The 26,179-nt window shown below is 43.0% G+C and overlaps 1 protein-coding gene across 5 annotated transcripts in view; it reads left to right on the top strand.

Annotated features, from left to right (window-relative positions):
* Positions 1-22,052, top strand: part of LOC143667151 (merlin-like) — an 80,949-nt gene extending 58,897 nt beyond the window's left edge. For 2 of the 5 annotated variants that reach the window (XM_077141014.1, XM_077141013.1), the window contains exons 8-18: positions 2,290-2,372; positions 3,589-3,664; positions 6,103-6,240; positions 8,540-8,614; positions 9,350-9,463; positions 9,690-9,812; positions 12,098-12,315; positions 14,437-14,539; positions 16,002-16,132; positions 18,481-18,634; positions 19,897-20,680. In XM_077141014.1, the coding sequence (XP_076997129.1) occupies positions 2,290-2,372; positions 3,589-3,664; positions 6,103-6,240; positions 8,540-8,614; positions 9,350-9,463; positions 9,690-9,812; positions 12,098-12,315; positions 14,437-14,539; positions 16,002-16,132; positions 18,481-18,634; positions 19,897-20,187 (1,506 nt within the window). In that variant the 3' untranslated portion in view covers positions 20,188-20,680. Of the gene's footprint in view, positions 1-2,289; positions 2,373-3,588; positions 3,665-6,102; positions 6,241-8,539; positions 8,615-9,349; positions 9,464-9,689; positions 9,813-12,097; positions 12,316-14,436; positions 14,540-16,001; positions 16,133-18,480; positions 18,635-19,896; positions 20,681-20,941 lie in introns of those variants that run through there. The other 3 variants (XM_077141015.1, XM_077141016.1, XM_077141017.1) reach the window with 3 other exon arrangements.
* The last annotated feature ends 4,127 nt before the right edge of the window (positions 22,053-26,179 follow it).

The raw sequence follows: 26,179 nt of genomic DNA, 5'->3' as shown, positions 1-26,179 counted from the left end.
TTTAGAGCTTGTGAGTTGTGGGTGTCAGGGTGTGAGGTATAGGGCACAGAAGTTGGGGCACAAGGTTGGCAGGATGCAGGTGTGTCCTTGTGCAGGGGGATGTGTCCATGGGGCCGGAATGTGGATGCATGAGTGTGTAAGTGTGTGGCACAGGTCGCAGAGGTTGCAGGATGTGTGTCGGGTGGGTGGGGCCCTGGCATGGATGCGCAGGTTAGGGGGTAGGGGTGGGGTAGGGGTGCACATGAGTGAGGGTGTGCACAGGGGGAGGACCATGTGGCACAAATGCACACAAAAGAAACTGCCACGTGTGGGAGAAGGTCACTTCTGCTGGGGTGTGGGGCAAGGGTGTGCATGTGTGCAGGGCAGGGGGTGTAGGGTGCAGGGGTCAAGAGGTCAGTTCACAGATGTGTAGGTGCCCAGTGGCGAGGATGTGGCTGTGTCATGCATTGGCCTGGAGGATGGGGCCCTGCTGCGCGTGGGTCTAGGGGGCAGGGCCCTGGTGTGTGCCTGCGCAGAGCTCAGGAGCAGTCAGGAGGTATTATGCCTGCGTGGGCTGTGACATGTGTGGTGCAGTTGCTCAGGTGAGCACTTTCCCAGGGCTGAGGGAGCGCAATGTGTGTGGGAACGTACATGTGCACGGGTCTGGGGGGCCGAGTGCTGATGCGGGTATAAAGGTGAGCACCTGTGGTGGCAAGGAGGGGAGGAGGTGGGGGCCGAAGGCCTGGACACAGGTGCGCGGGTCTCAGGATGGGCGCAGTGAGACTGTGCACTTGCGCGGTTGAGGCAGGTCAGGCAAGGATAGGCTTGGGCGCATGCGTGGGGCAGGGACGTGCGGGAAGCAGAGTCGGGCGGGGGTGCCTGGAGCGCAGTAAGACGCAGGGTTACGGGGTTCAGGTAACCCAGATGTGGGGTTGCAGGGCAGGGGAGCACCAGTGAGGGTAGCACATTTAAGGAAGGTGGCTTGGCTTACTTCCTTGTCCCCTTCTCCCTGTGTGTATACTCCTGAGGGCTCCGGGCCTCCACTGGGAAAGACACGCCTCTGTTTGCACTGGGTAGATGGTCTCTGATTCTGTGTTTCCCTTCTCGTGCTTTTTCAACCAGGGCCTTCCTGTGTGGTGTAGAAGACCCTCCCAGATCCTTACACCCTGGAATTGCTCTCTTTCTCTAGCTATTCCTTGGAGCAAGGGTGAACTCGTCCTATCCTGTTCCGCCATCTTCCCAGAACTCCCGGTTTATTATTCTTTAAATTTATCATGGGATGTTCTGTCTTTGTTAGACATTGTATTTTCACATGGTATAAATCTTTCAACAGATATCAGAACCTTCTGATGGAGACCTATATGCCTTTTTTAAACCTTTTTTTTTTTTTTTTTACATATATGCCTTTTTAAAGGAGATTCTTCACTGTTCAATACATTCAGTAAATGCCTAGTATATACTGATTGAACTGAATGAAAATACAGGTTCAGACTTGTCCAGTGAGCAAGGATCAGACTTATCTGGATTATAAGAATGAGCCCTTACATTTATTTCTCAAACCCAGCTTATTAAGAATCATAATTTCCACTTGCTGAGTGCTTCCTTGGTGCCAGGGACTATGTAAAGTGCTTTGCATGCATCATTTAGTTTTTTATCCTCAGCACAGCTCTAGCATGTTGCAAGCTATTATTATCGTTGCTATTTTATCAGTGAGTTAACTGAGGCTTACAGAGGTTGAGAAACTTGCCCTAGGTTCCACTGCTGTTAGGTTGAAAAGCACAGACTCAAATCCAGGTGAATGGAGTCCCAAACTTATGCTGTTAAGCACCATTTAGCCATCTTAACAATATTAAGTCTTCCAGTTCATAAGTGTGGAATATCTTTCCATGTATTTAGGTAATTTATTTCAGTAGTGATTTGTAGTTTTCTGCTAACAAGTCCTGTATATCTTTGGTTAAATTTACTTCTACATATTTATTCTTTGAGTTGGTATTATAAATGGAATCATTTTCTTGATGGATTGCTCGTTGCTCGTGTTCAGAAACACCACTGATGTTTGTATATTGATCTTGTGCCCTCCTACTTTGCTGAGTTTGTCTTTTAGCTCCAGTAGCTTCCTTGTAGATTCTTATGAATGATTTCTCTATATAATATCATGACTAGCACCATTTAGAGAAGGTTTAGGCAAAGGGAATAGGAACTGACGTCAGCTTTTATGATTGTCACTCATAATTCCTTATCTATGGACCACAAAGTGGCATCGCCACTGATCTTGTAGTCTAAAAGACTTGATGTTCTCATTCTTGGCAGGTTCTGAGACAATATCAGATGACTGCAGACATGTGGGAAGAGAAGATAACGGCATGGTACGCCGAGCACAGGGGCATTGCCAGGTAAGACAAGGCAGCTCATATTGGCAAAGGTCACAGGCCTGGGTGATGGACTGTGGGGAAGGCTGGATGTTAACGTTGGTTTCACTTTATCAAGGGTAGGGATATACCAGTGATCTACTACTTCATGATAGGTGACCCTTTTGGCGCTTAAGAACTTAAAACTCATGAGATGAGCTGTGATTAAGTGCTGGATTTTGGCGTCGGTCAAAACTGCATTTGAATTCCAAGAATGAATCAGATAGTTGTTTGCTGAAAGCTAAAATTTGAGTTTTTCATCTGCAAAGTGGAGGTGGTGACACTTGCTACCTCAAAGGCTTGTGAGGATGAAATGAGCCAATGTGTGCAAGATGCTTAGTGCTATGCCTGGCTCAGAAGGGACACAGAGAAAACAGCAAATGGTTATTCTATCACTTGGTTATTATTGAAAGGCCCCAGCCATTCAACCTTGACTCCGTGATATGCAAATGGCACTTTCCTAATAACAATCATATTAACATAAACGTCTCTGCCAAAGAGGCTTTCGACTGTGGTTCTTGTCCCCAGGTGTAACCCCATTATTATTATGATTATTATTATTGTTAACACGATGAAACCATGGATTAATGAGTTTAAGGAACTTTCCTGAGTCTCATGCTATTAGGTGATAGAACCAGGATTTGAGCTAGATCTGCCTCATCTGTGTTCTAGTTGTAGAGATATTTCCATGAAATTGGTGTTGCTATGTGGAAACTCTTAGGGAACCTTCGAAGTTCATTAACTCTTTACTTTAGGAAGTTATACATGGCTAGTTTGGGATAACAAATGACTCTGAATTGCTGGCAGGGTTTCTTTGCTTATCTATAGTATTTAATAATGATTAAACCCTATTAGAAGAAGTTCTCTATGTTGAAGACATAACTTGTGGCATGACTGAAGCTATGGCAACATTGTTGTCTCCTATTCCTTTTCATCCATGGAAGACCCATTTTATCTGAAATATAAACAAACAAAGCAAAAAAAAACAACAACAAAAACCCCACAACCCTCACAGATTCCATGGACCTGGAAGCCCTATACCTATTAAATTAATTAATACAAAACCCAAAATAGGCCCTGAAAAATGCCTGCCATTTCATGAATATTATTAAGGGCAAAATAAAAACTTTAAAATAAAATTATGGAGTTGAGGCCCTTGACTTTTTGGAACAGCACATATAATCACTGATTTGTTCTACAGGGATGAAGCTGAGATGAATTATCTGAAAATCGCACAAGACTTGGAAATGTGTGGTATCACTTACTTTCCCATCACTGTGGGTACATTTCACATTTGATTCACCTTCTGTTCTGACTTGCGGTGCCAGTAATTTTGCTTGAGCTACTGAGTTCCTCTTTCCAGGGTGACTTGAACAACTGCTTCTGAAATGGAACATTTCATGGGAAAATGGAGCGATCTGTTTCCATCTCTAGGAGCGTATTAGTTAGGGTTCTCTAGAGAAACAGAATCAACAGGGAACATTTGCAAATATAAAATTTATAAAAGTGTCTCATGTGACCACAGGAACGCAGAGTCCAAATCCACAGGGCAGGCTGTGAAGCCGGCGACTCCGATGGATGGTCTGGATGAACTCCGCAGGAGAGGCTCTCCAGCCGAAGCAGGAATGGGGCCTGTCTCCTCTGAGTCCTCCTTAAAAGGCTTCTGGTGATTAGATTTAGCATAGCTAATTGTAGAAGACACTCCCCTTTGGCTGATTACAAATGGAATCAGCTGTGAATGCAGCTGACGTGATCATGACCTAATCCTATGAAATGTCCTCATTTCAACAGACAGGCCAGTACTTGCCTAATCAGATAAATAGCTACCACAACTGGGCCAAGTTGACACATGTCCCTAACCATGACAAGGAGTAACGTGCTTTCCGAAAACTGTAGGAGTAACCTGCTCTCTGAGAATATTAGGATAAGCAGAGCTCAAGGGCAATGCACTTTTCTTGAGAAATCAAACCAAAGTACTTTCCTGTCTTTAGCATCTGCCCTGAGAGGGCTCCCCATCTACCCACAGCTGGGGCCACAGGTGTGTTCTCGCTTTTTCTGCCCTAGAAAGACACGATGCCCCAGGACATCATGTTAGTCTTCAGGGACCATTTGTGCCTTTTTACTCGTAGAGGACTGAACTGTCTGTGGTTCTATAAGATACCCAGTTCCTTTTCCTCATCATCATAGGTTATAAGGCTGCCTAAGGCTGGAAATCGGAATGAAGAAGTGCCACCCACTTCCAAGTGTGGCCTATTGCCATTCCAGGGACACTGAGCATCTAGTGACCCAATGATTCTCCTTGAGGAACTGGCAAAGGAAAACGCGCCTCTCCATACTGTGTTACGGCCACACTTTAAGCTGAGTGGTCTTTCTCTGTGTGCTCATATGGGGACAAGTGCCACAGAGGCTAAAGGGCTCGTAAATTATGACCCACATGTGCTCTGCATTGTTTCTTGGCACATCACAACCCTGTGAGGTGGTCAGAGGTGATCTTCACCCACCAAGGGGAAGACTGAGAATCAGCCATGGGAAGTCAGGCGCTGAGGCTGGTGGTTGGCAGAGGTGGGACTGGAACCCTGACTTCTTACCCTGGGGTCCCTTCTATTCCATCACACCCCCTCCTTCCTGGTGAAGTGGCTGGAAGGAGGTGGCTGACGTCCCACAGTGGCAGCACAGGTCGTTCCCCGCCATGGGCATTCACGGTCAGTGTGGCCTGGCCCAGTGTTTGACGGAGAGTGAGAGCACAGGCCAGGGGTTTGTCAAGAAAACCTAGAAACCTGTGTCATTAAGTGCCCATTTTAGTCTGCTTGAAATTTTACAACAGTTCTCTTTGGGTAGAGTGTTTTTCTTTGAAGCTGTTTGAATTTTGGATGTTCAGACTCCATTTTGGAGCAGTCTGGTGCTCGAGTCCCTGGCATGAGCTGTGGTTCCCAGGGGACCTCTCCCTCTACAAGACAACCCCAGCTAAAGTTGAGAGCAGCACACTCTGTGCTTAGACCCTTTGTTCTGGTTACACAGCTCCCGAGGGATACTGTGGCGGCCCCAGAGGGCAGAAATGTTTTAAAAATCCAAGCCTCTGTTCCAAGAACACTTCCAACTCTCTCATTTCAATATTTCATCAGAGAATGAGGCTATAAACACATAAATAAAACCCATCTCTATTATTTGCCTGGAAGTAAAATGAGAAAATTCTCTAACCATTTTCTTCTCTGTCTGCGTATTTCAATAGGAATTGTATTTTTAACATTTGCCTTGATTTTCTTTTTTTTCCCTCAATTGTGAAAAATAACAGATATTAAAAAAAGCAGTAAATTTCACAGCACCCCACAGCAATTATAGACCAGATTTTAGAGTTTGATATGGGTTACAGTTTCACAATTTTATGCTTTTCCTTCTAGTTGGTCCAAGACACTGGAGATTAAAAGAAATATCAATATAATGATTCAGCAGTCATCCTCATTTGTTAAATCCTGTCTTCTCTCACACAACTCCACTTCTCCTTTGATCTTTCTCTCAATCTTTAGGGATATTTGGGCTATGTCCAATCTAACTTTTTCATGTTGAAAGGGGCTATGGATAATATGGAATAGAGGGGATAGAACTGGTTGATTGTCTGGAGAGACTGGCCCCCCTCTGGGTTTCAGGACTTATCTGTCCTGGAACCATCTGGAGGTTGTAGGTTTTAGAAAAGTAATGCCATGACTTTCTTTTACAGCAAAATAAAGACTACATAGATCATTTACTTGGTGTGGACGCCAAAGGAATTCACATTTACAGCATCGATAACCGGTTTTCTCCAAAGAAATCTTTTGAATGGAGCAATATCCGAAACATTTCCTACAGAGAGAAAGAAGTAGGCACAATCTTATTTTTGTAATGCTGTCTGAGAGTGAGTAGAACTGACTTGATCATCATAAAGTAAAATTTGTACCTATTGCGTTGTCATGTAATTATTTTTAAATATCATGTTATTACCTTGTGGGATCCTTGACAGCAAAAGATGTATCTTGTGTATCCCTGTATCCTCAGCATTGTCTATTGGTTTGTTTTGAATTGAAGATGAAAAAACTCTCAGTCTTTGACATTTTAAAGGATTATTGTAAAAGGCCTAGGAACAACTATCCTAGATAAGGAAGGAAGCTTTCTGAAAGCATATCAGTAGTTATCGAAATTATGGCAAGGCATCTGATCAGCGTTTCCCTGCCAGTCAGAACGAACTATCTGTGCTTGCCCAGGCTTCATTCAGGTCAGCTGGTTCAGTAGAGAGCGGGTAGCAGTCCAGTAAATGAGCCCCACCTCAGTCTTCTCACCTTCCTGCTTATCACGGCTGTGGGGAGCACAGGGCCTACTCTCAAAACTGAAACCACACACCAGTGGATCTATGGAGGGTAACTTTATTGAGCCCTGCAGTGTGCTAGACATTGGACTAAGTGTTTTATGTACGTGACTCACTTAGATCTTCGTCAACCAATGAGGTAGGTATTACCGTTCACAAATAAACAAATTGGAATCAGATAAGTTGCTTAGATATCTTAAGCAAAGACTTTCTAGGTGTGAGTCATAGAAACTAACTTGAGCGCGATTTTGCGAAAGACAAAAAAATGTAATGTGTGTGTGAGTGTGTGTGAGTGTGTGTGTGATGGGCTAGGAACACAGGGAGAGTTGGTTTAGGGATCCAGGGATGTCTTGTTGAGTCCAAGGGCAGACTTCCCATCCGGCTTAGGGAGGACTTGCACCTGAATGAGGAAAGCAGCTCAGAGCCCAGGAAACATACCTCGGCTCCATCTTTCTCTTGGCATATTCATCCTTGCAAAGAATAATGGCTGCCCCACAGCTCTATAGTCGTATTATGATTCCTTCCACCTGCAAAAATTAGTGATTGCCGCTTGGCTCTGATTCTAAACCCCTAAAAGTTAGAATCATATCTTCTAGCAAGGGTTGGAGTCAGGCACACAAATGTGACTGCGAGTCTTTCCAGGTATAGAGAAATGGAGAGACAGATTCTAGAGAAGCTGTGGGAGGGTCCTGGGTTGTGCAAACACCCCAGCATGGAATGTCATGCAGCTAGGAAGATTTAAATCCCTGTCCATCTGAACCTGTTTTCAAACAGGCTCTGGTTTTCCACTCCCTTAATGCTTAAAAATAAATCTATTTGACACTTCTACTCAGTCTCTTTTAACCTCCCAAGGGGGCCATTGGGTTTCTAGAAAATTTGTTACAGAAAGAGCTTGCTGGGCAGAACTCTTTGCCCCATGTGCATTTGCTTTCTTGGCATTTGTCCCCTTCAGATTTGTGCTATCTAAATGCCTGATTTTAGCTTGAAATATTGACTTACAAAGTGGCATAGTGGTTCTCAAACGTAAGTATGCATCAGACAGGGGTTTATTGAAACACAGATTACTGAGCTCACCAAGTCCCTAATAGCATGAGGCCCCAGCGTTTGCAGGTTGCACAAGTTCCCAGATGATGCTGATTTAACTCCCCTTGGGTTCGCACTTTGAGATCCAATGACTTGGGAAAAACCAAAGTAAGGAACAGCTAGTCTCTAGAACAACACCTCACACCTATGCTTATAAATAAGCGTAATAACAAATGCTTATTTTAGGAAGAAATTTCCTAATGCAGAAAGTGCTTTTATTCCTTCGTGTCTGTTTAGCTATTTAGATTGGGGTCCTTCTCTAAAACATGTTGTTTGAGAGTTAAAGTTAAACAAACCATAGTAAAATGGTCTTTGCCTACATAAAATGGAATTTATTTTAGGTTTCCTTACCTTCTGATACAAAGTCCTTGCATGCATAATTAAAAATGTCAGTATCTCAATGAGGACAATGTCTTTTATTGCCAGAAAGTGCCTTCTTGGTAGCCAGGAGCTGGTCAGGGTTCAACCCCGGCATCCACATTCGGCCACCCTGTTGAGATGGCAGCAAAACCAGAGGACTTTTTTCTCTCTCTCTTACTCCCCCTTGGTGTTGGGGGAGAAGGGCTGGCAGGGCTGAAGGGTTGCTCACCATTTCTGGTTACATCACACCATATAGTGTCCCCACACACTCCCTTACTCGCTTTCAAAGTGTCACTTGTCAAAAGGTTTGGACAACTTTTAGTAACTTTTATAATGTCTCATTTCATCTTTCTCCCCCTTCTTCCATCTTCAGGTAACTATTAAACTGATTGACAAAAAAGCTGAAGTTTTTAAATTCTTCTCTTCACAGATGAAGGTCAATGAACTGGTAAGCCCATGCCTGCCATGCCACTTACTGAATTTGTTTACCAAAAATGAAGCGTTAATATCCTAAGGCAGTCATTCATGCTGACATTTTTGGGTACTTTACTGGAATTGTACTTCTGAGCCCTTATTTAAGATCACATTTTTCCGGCTGTGAAAGATAATTAATACCAGAATGACTTAGAGTAGATGAAATGATGTCTGAAAAACACTTGAGACATGCAATTGCCATGTGCTGTGTGTTACCAGCAAGTACTGAATTATCAAAATGGGCAGAGAAAATTCGGCTGTATTTGTGATTTTGTTTGGGCACAGTCTGGTAAAGAGATTGCTCTGAATAGTTTCTCAGAAAAGCTTTGGGGACACTATCAATTGAAAGTCTGAATTGGATTCAGTTCTCACTCTAGAGAACTGGAATCAGGAAATGGAAGTGCTGCAGTGAATTTGTGAAATAAAGGAGCATGAGACAGAGGAGTCTGCCATTGGGCATTCTTTGGTCCTTGGAAAAGGGAATGATTTTGCTATGAATACATTTAAGAATGTTAATGGTCCATGGGCACTTTGGGGACACTATATGGTGTGATGCAACCAGAAATGGTGAGTTACCTATCAGCCCTGCCAGTCCTTCTCCCCCCACACCAAGGCATTTGGAAGGGGTTCCCAAAGTCCACCTGGGATAGCAGATGTTCCAGTGCAGGGATTTGGCACTGGGGTAGTTGCACACTCTTGTATTTCATAGATTCTACAGCTGTGTGTTGGAAACCACGATCTCTTTATGAGGAGGCGGAGAGTAGACTCTGTTGAGATACAGCAAATGAAAACACAGGCCAAAGAAATGAAGGCTCAGAAAAAAGTGAGTTAATGCTATCTAGAAATTTGGTGTTTTGCGTCAAGCTTTGTTTCAACACCAATTTGCTATTCCTTAGGGAAACATAATGGTTTTAAAAAATGGCATCTTCTGAAATATCAAATATTTTCATTATCAGAAACCTCTAACCCAGTAACTTACCTTGAAGATACGTCAGAGGGACAGTGGGACAAGTTTCTCTGGAGGGCCCTTTCTCTCACTGTTTTGGCAGCTAGAGCATCAGAGGTTCATCCACGAGAAGCAGCTCCGCGAAGAGGCAGAGAGAGCCCGGGACCAATTGGAGAGACAGCTCTTCCAGGTGGAGGCTGAAACCCAGCAGACCAACGAGGCTTTGGTGAGTGGCAGGATCTCCTTCCCAGTGTCACTGCCCCTCTGAGAGGCAAAGTACCTGGGTTACTGCTGATTGAGAGTGTTTGGGGTAACCACTGTGAATCTACTTTATGGTCAGGGGGAGTCCCCAGTTCAGCAAGGGATGCTTCTCCAATAAAGAACATTTAAGAGTTAGGAAGTGTTCTAGTTTGCTAGTTGCTGGAATGCAACACACCAGAGACGGATTGGCTTTTAATAAAAGGGGATTTATTTTGTTAGTTCTTCAGAGGAAAGGCAGCTAACTTTCAACTGAGGTTCTTTCTTATGTGGGAAGGCACAGGGTTATCTTTGCTGGCCTTCTCTCCAGGCCTCTGGGTTCCAACAACTTTCCCAGGGTGATTCCTTTCTGTATCACCAAAGGCCTAGACTGAGCTGTGAGTGCTGAGATGAGGTATGCTGAGCTGCTCGGGCTGTGCTACATTGAGCTCCTTTATTTAAGCACCAGCCAATTAAATCAAATATCATTCATTGCAGCAGGCACGCCTCCTAGCCCACTGCAGATGTAATCAGCAACAGATGAGGTTCATACAGCATTGGCTCATGTCCACAGCCATAGATCTAAGCACCATCACCTGGCCAAGTTGACAACTGAATCTAACTACCAGAGGAAGTGTAGAAGTACCCTTCAGAAAGCCATGGAAGAGGAGCAGCTGCCCTGGTAATCAGTCTGGCAGTTTCTCAGTAAATTAAACATAGAGTTGCCATATACCCCTAAAGAATAAAAACAGATGTTCAAACAAAATCTGTACATGAATGTTCATAGCAGCAGTATTCACGATAGCTAAAAGGTGGAAACAACTCCAAGTGCATCAGTGGGTAAATGGATAAACAAAATGTGGTGTATCTGTGCAGTGGAATATTATCCACCCATGAAAAGGAATAAGGGTCTGATATAGTCAACAACATGGATGAGCCTTAAAAACACTGTTGTGTGAAAGAAGCCAGACACAAAAGGTCAAATATATGAAATGTCCAGGATAGGCAAATTCATAGAGACAAAAATAGATTAGTGGTTGCCTGAGGCCTGGGTGGGACGAATGGAGAGTGACTACTTAAAGGGTTTCATTTTGGGGTTGTGAAAATTTCTTGAACTTGGTAGTGGTGGTGTTTTGAACATCATTGTACCATTGAATTGTATACTTTGAAATGGCTAAAATGGCAAATTTTGTATCATGTATTATCATACAGGCACATAGAAAGCCATGGTAAATTGCTACTGCACATCAGACCTGATATGCTCAGCAGCCCCCCAAACACCTCCCGCTGCATCTCCACTCTCTTATCCCTTTTTATGAGGCAGCAATGTAGATTCAAAGCCCTCTGCATCCAGTTAGAATTACCAAAACTACTTCTCCATCATCCTTTTCACCTAATGAGGTGTCATGTGTCCAATAAAATCTTTCCTGTTTTGCCTCCAAGTGTGGAATTAATTAAGAGATTGACATGGAGACTAAACATGAGCTTTATACCTGAGAGAAGCTGGGGCTAGGACTTAGTGGGGCTCTTTAATTCTTCCTGGGCTACCAGGCTAATTGAGCCCATGAGGAATGCACCTTTCTGTGAGCAGGCAGATCTAAAGGAGAGGGTGCTCAGAGAGACTCCAACCCTGATTCCTCCTAAATTTGCCAATCATGTGATTCCTCATCCCACTCGGGAAGACTTGAGAAAGGCTCCATATGGTTCTCCAACACTTTGCTCTGGGGAGGACGTAGGAATCCCTCCCCTCTATGAAGGCTTCTAGAAGGAGAGAAAAATAAGTGTCCCTCTTCCCACACTGCCTTTCCCTCTTGCTCTTCCCTCTTCCCAACTTCTCCAATCCTTATTCACAGTAAAGATTCTGGAGATGTTTGCATGTTTCTGGGCCTTCCTTTCTCTTAATATTAAAAGAAACAAGACAGAAAATAAGCCCTAACTTTGTCGCCCTTTAACACAGGCCTTTTTAAGTGGAGCAGAGGTAGTCACGCTAGAATGTGCATCTGAGTACCCAGGAGGGCTTGTTGAGACACAGATTCCTGGGTGGCATCCTTAGAATTTCTGACACAGAAGGCCTCGGTGGAGCCTGAGAATGTGCATGTCCAAGAAGTTCCAGGTGTTTCTGCTGCTGCCATTCTGCAGACCACATCTCTAGAACACCATGGTGGAGAAAGTCGTTCTGCTTGGAGGCATCCCTGCTAGGGTATTGTTGGTGTGGTTGTCCTGTGTTCTGTTGCCTGGAACCCTCCAGAAACCAGGTCCACTGCCCCCCTCTAGCTACAATCGCAAGAGGCTGTGGAGCTGCTGGCAGAGAAGGCTCAGATTGCCGAGGAAGAGGCTGCGCTGCTGGCGCAGAGCGTGGCCGAGGCAGAGCAGAAGCGGCAGCTCCTGGAGCTCACGGCTCTGAAAACCAAGGAGGAGAAGGGGTTGGTGGAGCAGAAGCTGCGGGAAGCCGAGAGAGTGGTGATGAACCTGGTCAAGGAGTCTGACCGCAGGTGAGGGGAGAGGGAGGCCTGCCTGCCCCTGGGACAGCGTAGTCACCTGTGGTTGAGCTGCCAGAAAGGCGGAATTATTCCCTTGTCCAGCTTGTGTAAGGGCTGATGGTGACCTCTGTGAGGAGTGGCTCCTACTTGCCTTGGCCATAGAAATATCATCCAAATATTGTGACACACTTTTTATTTTGATATAATTTCAAACTTAAGAAAAAGTTGCAAGAATAGTACAAAGAGTTCCTGTATATTTTTGCCCCAGGTGTTTTATCCTTTTTTCTCTCTCTTTCTTTCTGTGTCTCTTTGTGTATGCACAGTGTATATTTTTTTTGAACATTTGAGTAAGTTGGAATACCCCCTTTGCTCTCAGACATGTCTCTTATATAACCACATTTCAGTGATCAAAATCAGGAAGTTTAACATTGATACAATATTGCATCCATGGCCCATATTCACATTTTGTAAGGTGGCCCAGTAATGTTTTCAGTTGATTTTTATCTACTCCAGCCTAGGATTCAATCTGTGATCACACAATGCATTCAGTTGCCTTATTTCTTCAGACTCTTTTAATCTGGAATTGCCCTTTGCCCTTCTTAACTTTGGGTGACACCCTAGTAATTGAATAAATTGGTATTTGATACTCAAGATTCACCCTAATCCCCTGGGGTCATGAGTTGCCGCTGCTGTTTTCCTAGTGTTGGTGGGTTTTCCTGAGTCCTAAACTATCCTTTTTTCAGATGTTTGTTTGAGAAGATACCAGAGGGGGTACATGATCTAGGCATCATCCTCCAACCAGCTGGATTGAAAATTTCAGGCCTTGCCATTGTAATCCCTACTGGTGCACATGCCTTAGCAGTGTTTATATGAATGCAACATTGTGAAGCATATTAATCTCTAAAGGATGAGAGCAGAAATTATCTGGGATTAAGAATTTGAGAGACTGAGAGGTTCCAATCAGAATTATGCACCCCCCCCCCAAGATATCTGCGTCCAAATTCCCAGCATCTGTAAACATGTTAGATTACATGGCAAAGGAGAACTAAGGATATAGATGGAATTAATGTTATTAATCAGTTGACCGCAAAATAGATTAATTGGGATTATCTGGGTGGGCCCACTATAATCACAAGGGTCCTTAAAAGTAGAAGAGGGAAGACGATAAGGGAGAGGTGGCAGCGTGAGAAGGGCCCAATATTGCTTGTTTTGAAGATGGAGGAAGGGGCCGTGAGTCAAGGAATGAGGGCATCCTGCAGGAGTTGGAAACGGCAGGAATGAATTCTCCCTTAGAGTCTCCAGAAGGAAGGCAGTCCTGCTGACACCTTGACTTCAGCCCAGTGAGACCCTTTTCAGGCTTCTTACTTCTAGAACTCTAAGATGATAAATCCTCATGTTGTAAAACTAAGCCACTAAGTTTGCGGTAATTTGTTTTGGCAGCAATAGGAAACTTGTACAGGGATGGGAAGAGTTGGAGAGAAAGTGGGGCCCAGCCAGGGGTGGGCAGAACAGGCAGGTACAGTTGGTTGACTCCTCATCCAAGGCACAGGCAGTTGATGTTTGTCTTCCTTCTGCCTCAGCTGCCATCACAATGACCACACGGGGTTGGCTTGAACCACGGGGGTGTATTGGCTCATGGTTTTGAGGTTAGGAGAAGTATAAGATTGAGGTGCCAGCAAGGCGATGTTCTCTCCCCAAAGTCTGTAACATTCTGGTGCTGACTGCTAGCGATTCTTGGGGTTCCTTGGCTTGTATCTGTGTCTCGTGTCACATAGCCATATCCTCTCCTTTCTCGTCCAGGTTCTCTTTATAAGATCTCCAGTATTCAAGATTTAGGCCCAATCTCATTCAGTTGGGTCACCCCTTAACTAAACACAATACCTTCCAAATAGAGATTCTATTTACAATGGGTTCACCCACAGGAAGGCAGATTAAGATTAAGAATGTATCTAAATTGGGTACCTAATTCTCCCTCTCACAGTGCTCTTGGCAGATCAGTGCTCCATGTCAGGACAAGGGGTCGTGACCCTGCTCAGAGCGGGCTCAGGCCAGGGAGCCCAGGATGAGCACCCTCTGAACAGGAAGTGCCAGGCTGTGTTGCTTCTTCACTTCAGGAATATTCTCTTTGAGCAGATCCAAAGAGGCTGAACTTCTGAGACAAGATTTACAAAAAGCCAGAGAAGCTGAAAGAAGAGCCAGGCAGAAGCTCCAAGATGTGACCCAGAGTTCACAGCCTGTAGGTTTGCTATTCCAACAAGGGCCTGGGGCCTTACTCTGGTCAGTATTTTCACCTCATTTAGTCCTCATCTCTAAGAGATTGGTGTTATTTTATCCCATTTCACAAACAAGGAAACTAAAACAATTTAAAGCTCTTCTCTGTTTCTCATTGCTCCCTGCTTGACTCAAAGTTGGAAGTGAAGGCACTGTCTTCCAGTTTCTCTCTCTAAGGTTGCTTGCTTCCTCTTCTATGTGTTCTGCTTAGGGGAGGGGATGTGGGAAGAGACTTAAAAGGGGGATAAAGAGGTTTCACTTGACTGGTGCAGTTGTCACATGACCGTGCTACTCTCCACTTGGGGCTGATGTCCAGACCTTGGTTCTTTGCTTCATGGAGTGTTTTTGTGGTTCTTTTATGGCTGACCACCCCATGGGGCTCCAATGCATGATTCCCTTATGCAACCAGCCTCAGCTGGTAGCATGTTACTTGTTCTACCATTCCTGCTTGGCAGTTGGGGAGTACCTAGCTCTTGGGCGGGGTCCTTTGTAGATGGTTTAGGACCACTACCTTTCTCAATGTCCCCTCTAGCCAAGGGAACATCCACCTTGGTCCCATCCCTGCTGTGACAGAATCTGGTTCTGCTGTAGTTCTCTCTGCCCTCAGCTTTTGCCTTTAGACTTTTCCAGACAAGAGTTAGACATCAGTGTCTGAGTCTTAAACTCCTGGGGACACACACAAAGTTCTACAAGCACCTCTGGAATTTAACCTTCTCCTTAGCGTATCCTGTATAGATTGTGTCCTGCCTAGAAGGTATCTTGGGTAGATGGTGTCCCGAATAGATCATTTCCTGGGTAGTTGGTGTTCTGTATAGATGTTGGCATTTCTCTTTAGAATGGAGGGTTCTGTCGTTGTTGTTCTTGGAGCAGTTTTGGAGACCTGATGTATCTGATTTGATATTCTGTTAGGTAGGATGTCATCTAAAGGTATTTGCTCCATTTTAAAAGCAAGTAATATGGACATGACAAAAGAGTAATGACCTTGTCCTGGGTGCCAGGGCAAATCTGTATTGGAGCCCAGATCCTCGGTGCCATGTTCTGTCCCTGAGCAAAGCGATGGCCTCTCACCCTGCTGACACCTCGTTTTGTGACGTTGATCATGTCACATAACAAATAATTGTACATGGGCTCCGTGAAAGTTTCAGACTTTGCTTACATTATTGGCTCCATTTCATGATGAGGGAAAAAAGGCTGAGAGATTAAGTAATTTTCCCAAAGTCACACAGCTGTTAAGAGGTAAAACTGGAATAAAGTGAGGTTTGTCTGACTCTAGAATCCATGCTTTTTCTTCTGTATTTTGTAGTGGAAACAACTGTATTTCAAAAGCCCCTCATCTGCTCAGACTGAAAGAAGGATGAATGAACATAGGCAAATTTTCTTTTTTAATTTTTCTAAATTTTCTTTTTTAATTCATTCTTTTTTTTTAGCCTTCGTCTGATTATCTTCAGCAGCTTTCAGCACCAAATATTGAAGACTTTGGATTTGAAAAGGAATCTTTGAAGTTGGATGTGGGTGATCTGGACCTAAAGAGACTCTCTCTGGAGATTGAAAGAGAGAGGTACAGCTTTCAAAAGCCATCCATAGGGCCTATTGAACCCCTTAGGAGTTGTCCTTTGAAGTCTTGGGTCTTGTGGCAAGAATAGTTCCAAACAGTAACCATATGGTTTATCTGTTGGGCTGGTCTGGTGTGAAAGTGCCTGGATTTGAATGAATATGCACGACTGGAGTGAGTGTATAAGTCACAGCTGAGGGTTCCAGATTTTCCTTTGTGTGGGGAGAGAGAAATGAGCAGTAGTTATGTAGTAATAAGGTCCTGCATGATGGGCTTTATTAAGATGCTGTCATTTAATCCTCAGGAACAGCTCTATGAGCAAGTGGGGATTACTTTTGGTTGACATTTAGGGAAACTGAGGCTAAGGGAGGTTGGCTGGCCCTGGTTACACAGCAGTACCAGTCCAGCATCTAGCTCCATCTGGCTTTGTCTCTGTTGCCCACCTGCTGGCAACACCGCAACCTGAATATCCATGGAGCTTCCACCAGGTGCCAGAACTGGTTTACATGTTTTACACACATTAAATCATCTCCTAAATTACAAATCTTCTACAACCCTTGTTTTGTAGAAAACCAAATTGAGGCTCAGAAAAGAATGGAGGCTCCCATTGGAAGTGTCTTGCCCAAGGCCTTCAACCATAGGCTAGTCTGTATTCTGGGCCACGAGACTAGTCCAAGTGCTGGGTCAGGTTTTGTTCCTATTTTAAATTCTGATGTTTTTTGATTAGTTGGTGGCCATGAATGCTTAAGCAGTTGTTAAAATAGTTTCAATATCATTCCTTCTTAAGACTCTCTAGTACTAAGTCTGATGTTCTCCTTTCATAGTAAGCTTCCTTAGGAAGGTCTGGCACCTCTTTTTTCTTACACTCAAGGCACAGTTGCTGAGCCAACTACATACCAGACACTCTGCTGTGTGCTTTTATTCTAGTGGGGGAGATTCACAATACCTGGTAAACAAATACAGATGCTAAATAAATGATGAACATGGAAAAACAAACAAAAAACCAGGCTAATGTGATAAACAGGACCCACTTCACCTGGAGTCTCAGATGACCATGACAACTGTGGCAACAGCCTTGAACTTCAAAAGGAAAAGGGTGTTTTCTCCACCCCCAGACCCCCAGTGATTCTTCCCCATGCCCTTCCTTCTCAGCAACAGTCCAAGGAAGGAATGTGGGGCAGAGTGGGCTTTTTCAGACAAAAACAAAACGAAACAAAAATTTCCCTTTCTGAGAAAAATGGTGCTTATGTGGCAATTTGTTAATATTCATGCACATTTGCTGTGCATCTAGCACTATTCTGAGTGTTTTACTTGCATTACTTCATCTACCCCTCCAAAGGCCCTGCGAGGAGGTGCTGTCGTTACCCCTCAGATAAGAAAGAGGCACAGAGAGGTCAGCAATGTGCGCACAGTTGCCACAATTAGTCCCCCGAGGTCTGGTGGCAATTTCATGTCCCTGACATACGCCACTTAAGCAGAAGCTGTGGTTCTCCAATGTGAGCAGGCAGCAGAATTGCCTGGAGGGCTTATTAAAACACAGTGGGTAGGGTGCAAGGATAATTCAGTGGTTAGAATGCTTGCCTTCCATGCGGGAGACCTGGGGTCGATTCCTGGACCATGCACCCCCCCCCCCCAAAAAAAAAGAACCTATTAAGAAAAAAATCACAGTGCCTGTCGATACCCCCAGAGTTTCTAATTCCAATGGAATTCTCAGATGCATTCTGAGAATTTACATTTCTAACAAATTGCTGAGTGATACATATGCTGCTGGTCCAGGAACCATACTTTGACCTTGTCCTCAAGTAATTCACTAGGGAGACTTCCTAGAACCCTGACTTTATGGGTTCACTGTTAAATGTGAAAGGGTCTAATGCATTTTAAACTGCAGTTTCCCTATCTAACGATAAAAATAAGTACATAAAAAATAAGGAAATAAAATTCTGCCACATCATGGTTCCCTGGTACACATAAACTAGGATAAATTCCAAATTATGAAAATATTACCACAGCAAAAGGGCAATGGAAAAACCATAATCCTTCCCAAAGCCATTGCTGGTGTAGTAAATCGCTTGTGATCTGGGACAATGCCATGTGGAGCAGTGTTTTTCAAACTGCAATTTGTGACAAGCATTAAAAAAGTAAAAAATGAAAAAAGGCAAATGGGATAGAAAATATTGTAGCACAATGCATGCAGTAAGGACACTTTTTTTTTTGACTAACTTATACCTCAATTATATTTGTACAAATATGGGTACTGGGTCAAGATGTAAACTGTAAACAGATATAAAATGGTTTGCTTAAAAAATGTTTGAATATAATAGCCTGCTCATTTGCCCTTCTGTGGTTTACTATAGGCTGGATTATGTGCAGAAAAGCAAAATGTTTGAAGACCGATTAAAAGAACTTAAATCTGAGATCCATGCCATGAAACATGAGGACAAAAAACTGGGGCAGTTGTCTGACTGGAACCAAGACGCTAGGCAGTCGGGCTCCAGCCTAGGAGGAGAGGTACACGTGGAAAAGTCATATTGCAGGGTCAACTCATATTGCAGGGCTGGGGGAGATGAATTGTAGCAGGAAGTAGCTGCTATGCTCACAACCGACCTGCCTTTTCTTAATTGAGTCTTCAACCCACTACCTCATCTTTGCCATTTTTTAAATCTTCCCCTTGGCTTCCCCACAAGCTGTCTTAAGAGATGGTTAAAATCAAATGTCTCTGAGTACCTGGGGTGGGTTGTGAGCTCTCAACTTGAAAAATCTAAGCTATAGCTCTTTCCTGGGTTTTCTATTGTCACAATTTGCTCCACTGTTTGTGACGATGTCTGCCTTCCTTAGGGGGGCCCTGAAGTGACTTTCAGAATATTTTAGGTTATACCCTCCATATTTGGAGAAGAGTCATCCAGCTGTTTTCACTTGATTTGGTAACGTAGCCAATTTTATTTATACAGCTGTAATATCCTTTAACTTTTTATTTCAAAGTAGAAACTGCATCGATAAGTTCTTTTCAAATAGTATTCTATACTATTAAAAAAACACCTTAATATGGCAGTATGTTTAATAAAATTATTGGAGTCTCATAAATCACCATTAACTAAGAAAATTAGGTTTCGTTCAAACTTTACACAATTATCTCTATACATAAGATATGCTTGCTTTCTTGGCTAGTATTCTCTGTCATGCCAATGTATGTCCAGAATCTTCCTGTAATCTGCAGGCTTTTAACTTTAAATCCACAAACTATCTTACCTTAATTACGTCTGAGCCATTCTAATCTTGATCCCTTCTTTCTCCTCATGAGAAGGAGAGTTAAGCTTGTGGCAAATTTTTCTTGGTCAAGTACAGTTGCATTGGTAAACTCTGCTTTTCTCCCATACATTCAGTACCACTCATGAGTCCTGACATTCATGTGTCTTCCTAGGTAGGACAATCTCTTGAGATCTGAGGGGTAGGTATTAAGGGCAGGAGACAGAACCCACTCCTCTTGGCAGTAAAAATGACTCTGTCTTCTAACTCTACCTGCTGCCAGGGGTAGAACTGAAATTCTGTAGAGATTTAACTGAATGGTGTTCACTTTGGGGAACCTGGACACTTTCTGGGGTGTTTGGTAGGGGTGCTAGGCAAAATTCAACTATGTATGCTCAAACTGCTCTGGGAATTCCTTCCTGAGGAGATGCTGGAATGCCTAGCATCTTTTCAGGAGACTATCCTCATAGCTCATAAGAACTGTTGAGGCTATGAAAACAACTGTATTTGGAATCTTAATTTTCAAGGTATCAACGTGGATAAATACCTGTGGAAATAAAAATCAAGATGAAAATCAATGGCCTTGGTCTTCTCAGCCATTAAATGCTGTTAGCAGCAAACCGTGTATCCATAACAACCTCCATTGTGCAACAGGAGAAAAGCATTTTCAAATAATCAGTACCTCAGATTCCAATAACGCAAGAGCAGACGCACAAAAAACTATAAAGGTAATAAAGACCCTCATTACCACCAAAATCACAGGGATTTTGTGGTATGAACTTGAGTGCAGATTAAGATCACATGTGGTTATTACTTAGGTTATAGTGCCTTCCAGTTTTCCCATCATAGCCCAAATTATACAGAAAATGACCATGTATGACACACTGGGGCAAATGTGAGAGGGTGCTTGGAGCCAGAAATGAATGCCCTGAGCGCTGAAGGAATCTGTGCAGAACAGAAATTCCAGTCTGTACAGAACAACTACTAGTGTAGCTCAGTTTGAAGAGTAAGATGCTTTGGCTTAGCTTCCAAAAATTCTCTGCCAATTTTAATGATGGGTTTGAAAAAATTAATTAGCCAGTTGATATTTTTCCCATCAGCCAACCTCACTTCTGATCTTCGCTCGTTTCAGACATTGGTTCTGCATCTACAAGGTTCAAAGCATGGTGGGTTACACAAAAATGTCTAAGTCCTCTGTTTTTAAGGAGCTCACATCTAGCACAGAAGACAGTATTTAAGCAGCTCTAATGCAAGGTAGAATGAACCAAGGTAGAATGAACTTCTTTTGAAGGAGTTTCAAAGTTGCATGAGACAAGTAAGTCTGTATTGGGGGAGGGTGGGGTGGTACAAGGGAAGTTTCACAGAAAAGAGCTGTGCTAATAGAAGAGGGTTAATTCTGAGTCTTTATCCTGCCCAAATTTGTACATGATCAAATTGCAATGAAAAAGCAAAATAAACAAATCCTTAAAATAATCCATTATATGGTGGGACTGGGAAAAATGACCATGAGCCAAAACTTGACTTCGAGTCATAAAACTAATGTAAGGTGAATTTTGTTTTTGTTTTTTATAGATTCAGAAGCATGACTCAGATGTGATCTACATTTGACATTTCTTCAATTTCTAGCTTTTTAGGAGACAAAATCAAAATCAGGAAAACTTAAAGACAATATTGCAGTAACTTTATCTTTTCCAACTCAAGATGCAGGTGTTTAACACATTTAATAACTATGATTTTCAACCCCAAACATCATGCCAACTGTTTCAGCTGGAAATAAAATATAAACTTCATTGGTTAAAGTGATTTCCTAGGACTTCATGTTTAGATCATCTTTATAAAATAACTAATTATATAAGTGAAACTGAATCACTGAGGGGTCATCTTAAGGACTGCATCAAGAGTAGTGCAATTTTGGTGTGAACAGAAAAGCGTGCATTTCCACATTATCAGAAAAGTATATTTTTCTCTAACATCACAGAAAAATTTTAGACTTTGAAATTTAAATTTAAGTAATTTGTACTGGTCTGAAAGGATTATGTACTCTATAAAAGCGATGTTTTAATCCTGATCCAGCATGTGGAGGCAGCAGTTTCTTTTAATCCCTATTCAGCACTGCAGGGTGGAAACTTGATTAGATTATCTCCACAGAGGTGTGACTCACCCAATCGTGGATATTAACCTCTGATTGGAGGGAGATGTGACTCCACCCATTCCAGGTGGGTCTTTATTAGTTTACTGGAATCCTTTAAAAGAGGAAACATTTTGGAGAGAGCTTGAGAGCCAGGAGACTCAAGAGAGCCAATGCAGCCAGAGACCTTTGGAGCTGAAGAAGGAAAATGCCCCTGGGGGAGCGTCATGAAACAAGAAGCCTGGAGAGAAAGCTAGCAAATGTCATGTTTGCCATGTGCCTTTCCAGCTGAGAGAGAAACCCTGAACTTCATCGGCCTTTTTTGAGTGAAGGTAACCTCTTCTTTGTGCCTTAATTTGGATGTTTTTATAGACTTGCTTTATTTGGGACATTTTCATGGCCTTAGAACTGTAAACTTGCAACTTGATAAATTCCCCCTTTTAAAAGTCGTTCCATTTCTGGTATATCACATTCTGGCGGCTAGCAAACTAGAACATCATTTAAAAATGAGTGGGTTCCTGGTGCCTGCCCCTGCAAAAAAAAAAAAAAGAAAAAGGTTATGTTCGCCAGTTCCTCATCATTATGGACCAGTGAAAATTGTCCAAAATCAAAGAGTGCTGCTGATTGTATAACCAAACAAGACATTGTAAGACATGGTTTATTTTGGACATTATCCATGGTGCCCAATAGATGAGGGAGCCGAAGGATACAATGACTGAGAAGTACAGTGGCGAACGGTGATACATTTATATGATGGAATTTGGCATGGCTACAAAAAGGATGTTGAGGGGCACATGATGAACTTAATAAACCTTGGGGACAATGGTCTGCAGAACGGGCCAGAAACAAAAGGACAAATATACTGAGATACTTCTCAGAAAGTACTTACATTAAAAAAAAAAAATGACAGCCTGGATTGTGGGCCCCTATGGCAGCCACATTTGGTCTGTTTGATGTATTTCTGAATTCTGAGATACTGAGCTGGTATTTCCCTGAAACTGTGAGTAGCTCTGTGACACCTGGGTCCCAGGAATGGAGTGCTGCAGACCTGAAAGTTAGCACAGCTATATATAATAGTTGAAGTGACTGAGAAAGAGATTGTGCTTCAATAAGAGTTTAAAACTAAGCCAGTTTGGCTCGGTTTAAGGTAAATTAGAATGCAAGGTAAATGATGATAGTGTATGTACTCAAGATCTTCAGCTGCTGTTATGAGAAAAAAAGGCAGAGAGGTTTATGATGTTAGAATGTAAATTTTCTGTAACACATAGTCTCAGTCAGCCTCTGGATAGTTTGTTCAGACAGCCCAGACTCCTGGAGTTCAGAACAGGAATGAGTCCTTGTAATTCTATAGAGAATTATATATTAATTCTATAGAGAATTAATCTATAGATTCATCTCAGACTATGGTGGGCTGATAATTAAAAAGTTTTGGTAGAGTCCCTTGAGCATCTGAAGGGAAAAAAATATATATGGAACTATTAAACTTTCCCATCTGGAAAACTCTGGGTACCCTCCCAACCGTTGGGGACTCCCAAGAAATAGACCAAGCCCTGGATTTTGAGGCTTGCTCTTATGAAACTTATTTCTATAGGGGAGAAGCTAAGTCTACTTATAATGAGGCATAAGAGTTGCTTCTAGGAAGCCTTTTTGGTCTCAGATGTGGCCTCTTTAAGCTCAACTCTGCAAGGAAAATCATTGCCTTCCCCACTTTGTGGTACAAGCCATTCAGGAGTGAAAATCTCTGTGACAATGTGGGGCATGACTCCAGAGGATGAGTCTGGCTCTGGCACTGTGCGATCAACAGTGCCTTCCTGACAAAAGGGGGAAAAGAAGTGATAAAATAAGACGTCAGTGGCCAAGACAAATCAAGTGGAATTAAAGGCTATTCTGGAGGCTACTATTATGCATGCTTCAGTTAGATGGTGTTAATTGCCATGGTTTGCTAAACCCTAATTAACATCACTCCTGCTGTCTCTTAAAAACACCCAGAGCTTTGCATTGGTCAGGTTCATGTGTCAACTTGGCCAGGTGGTGGTGCCCGTTTGTCTCATTGGGCAAGTGCTGGCCTGTCTGTTGCTATGAGGACATTTCATAGAATTAAATCATGACCACATTGGCTGCATCCACAGCTGATTGCATTTGTAATCAGCCAAGGGTCATCTGCAATGAATGATGTTTAATCATTTGAAGGCTTTTAAGGAGGATTCAGAGAGCAGAGAACAAGAGAGAAGGCCACGAGTATTTGAGAGAGCAGTGAATGAGCAGCACCACAAAGCAGAGTCCACCAGCCAGTGACTTCTGGAGAAGGAAAATGCATCCCGGGGAGCTGGAAAGAAAGCCAGTAGATGACACAATGTTTGCCATGTGCCCTTCCAGCCAAGAGAGAAACCCTGTGTTCGCCATGTGCCTTTCCATTTGAGAGAGAAACCCTGAACTTCATTGGCCTTCTTGAATCAACATATCTTTCCCTGGATGCCTTAGAATTGGACATTTCTATAGACTTGCTTTAATTGGGACATTTCCATGGCCTAAAAACTGTTAACTTGCAACTTACTAAATTCCCCTTTTTAAAAGCCATTGCATTTCTGGTATATTGCATTCCAGCAGCTAGTAAACTATAACAGATTTTGGTAGCAGAGGAGTGGGGTGCTGCTGCAGTTTGTAAATACCAAACATGTTGGAACGTTTTTTTTAAATGGATAAGGGAAAGTTTTGGATGAGCTGTGAGGAGCTTGAGAGAAGGCCTGGAATGCTTTGAAGAGACTTTGTAGAAATGTGGACTCTAAAGCTACCTCTGACCAGGCTCCAGACAGAAACGAGGCGTGTGTTACTGCAGACTGGAAGGAAGGCATTCCTTGCTTTGCAATGTGACTGTGTGATTTGTGAAAACCTTGTGTCTGATGTTCCTTTTATCTATGCTATGGATGGATAAATAAAAATATAGATAAAAAATAAAAAAATAATGGGGGAACAAAGGTTAAAATAGAGTAGATTGAAATACTCAATGACAGGGAGGAGTAAGGGGTATAGCATATATGAGTTTTTCTTTTCTATTTCCTTTACTGGAGATGCAAATGTTCTAAAAAATGATCATGGTGATGAATATACAACTATGTGATGATATGAGCCATAGATTGTACACCATGCATAGAAGGTCTGTACATCAAGAATGTTGTGTACAATAAAAAATATTTAAAAAAAGGGCAGATAATCTGGCAAAATTAACTAGTGGCTTTGTCTGGAAGACAGATTAAGCCATGAACTTGGATATTTAGCAGAAGAGATCTCTAAATTAAATGTGGAAGTACAGTCTGGTTTCTCCTCACAGCTTACAGAGAAATGTGACAGGAAAGAGATGAGCTGAGAACTGAACTCTTGGGTACAAAGAAACTAGAAATTGATGTTCTGGAAAATTCTGAGCATCTAGGAAGGAAGACCCCAGAGAGTAATGCCCCATGTGAGGATTTGGCCAAATGCAGAACCAGTCAGGAGTTTCAGAGAAAGCCAGGATTGGACGTGGAGTATCCAGGAAGGATTTGTGGAAACTCCTTATGTCTGATGAGCATGATCTGAGGCTATTGCATAGAAAACCATCATACAGAGGAGAAACAGTCATAGGGTACACACTCCCATTTCCATAGGAAGGAACACAGGGGTCACTGGACCCATAGTTTTGAAAACCCGCAGAGCAAACTCCATTAGATTTCAAAGTCTGAGAGTCACTTATCTTCAGGGCTTTAGAAAGCGGCAGTTCCACCCTTTCTAATGTCCTGCACAGAGGCTTCCCTTTCTCTGAACACAACCTTGGGGGGATATTGGGGAGACCACCTTTTTCTTGACTTTACCCTTTCCAAAGATCAGGGCTGTACCTGGGCTCTCCCCAAACCCCAAGGAATGTGCTTCAGCCTCTCCAAGGCCTGAGGCAGCATGATTCATACACTGCAACAAGGTGTAAGGCCCATCTGCCTTTTGGGGCAAACTCACCCTCTTCAGGGGCTTGGGTGACTCCACTCTCCTGGCCCAAGGCTTCTTGACTTCACACCCCAGCCTCAATGGCTTTGCCTCTGAAATTACTTTTCCTCCAATGTGTCCCTTCTCTGTCCCTCTCAATCCCAACTGGAAGTACTTACTTTAGCCATTTTGTCCTTTGGTTTTTACATATATCTTTTCTGTACTTTTGATCTTTTGTGATGTTTCTGATTCGTCATTCTAATTTCTAGTTCTGTATTGTTTTTTTTCAATACCGTCTTTGTGGTTATCTTGGGGCTTGCATTATACAAACACAGCCTATAATCTACTAATTTGAAAAGCTACTGTATTAGCTAGGGTTCTCCAGAGAAACAGAATCAGCAGGAAATATCCGTAGATATAAAATTTATAAAAGTGTCTCATGTAACCGTGGGAACATGGGGTCCAAAATCTGTAGGGCGGGCTGTGAAGCTGACGACTCCAGTGGAGGTTCTGCACGAACTCCACAGGAGAGGCTCATCAGCTGAAGCAGGAAGAGGCTCAAACTGAGACTCTATAAAGGCTTTATGCACTATGTTTGCCTTTCTGGATCATATAATTCCCAGGGGGTTCCTAAGTCAGATAAATCCTGAAACCCAGAGGGACCAGCCTCTTCAAGATTATCAACTAATTACATCCCCCTATCTTTCAGTGTGGACACCCCTTCACAACAT

Source organism: Tamandua tetradactyla, chromosome 23 (assembly GCF_023851605.1).
Source record: "Tamandua tetradactyla isolate mTamTet1 chromosome 23, mTamTet1.pri, whole genome shotgun sequence".
Taxonomy (NCBI): domain Eukaryota; kingdom Metazoa; phylum Chordata; class Mammalia; order Pilosa; family Myrmecophagidae; genus Tamandua; species Tamandua tetradactyla.
This window is presented reverse-complemented; position numbering and strand designations above follow the sequence as displayed.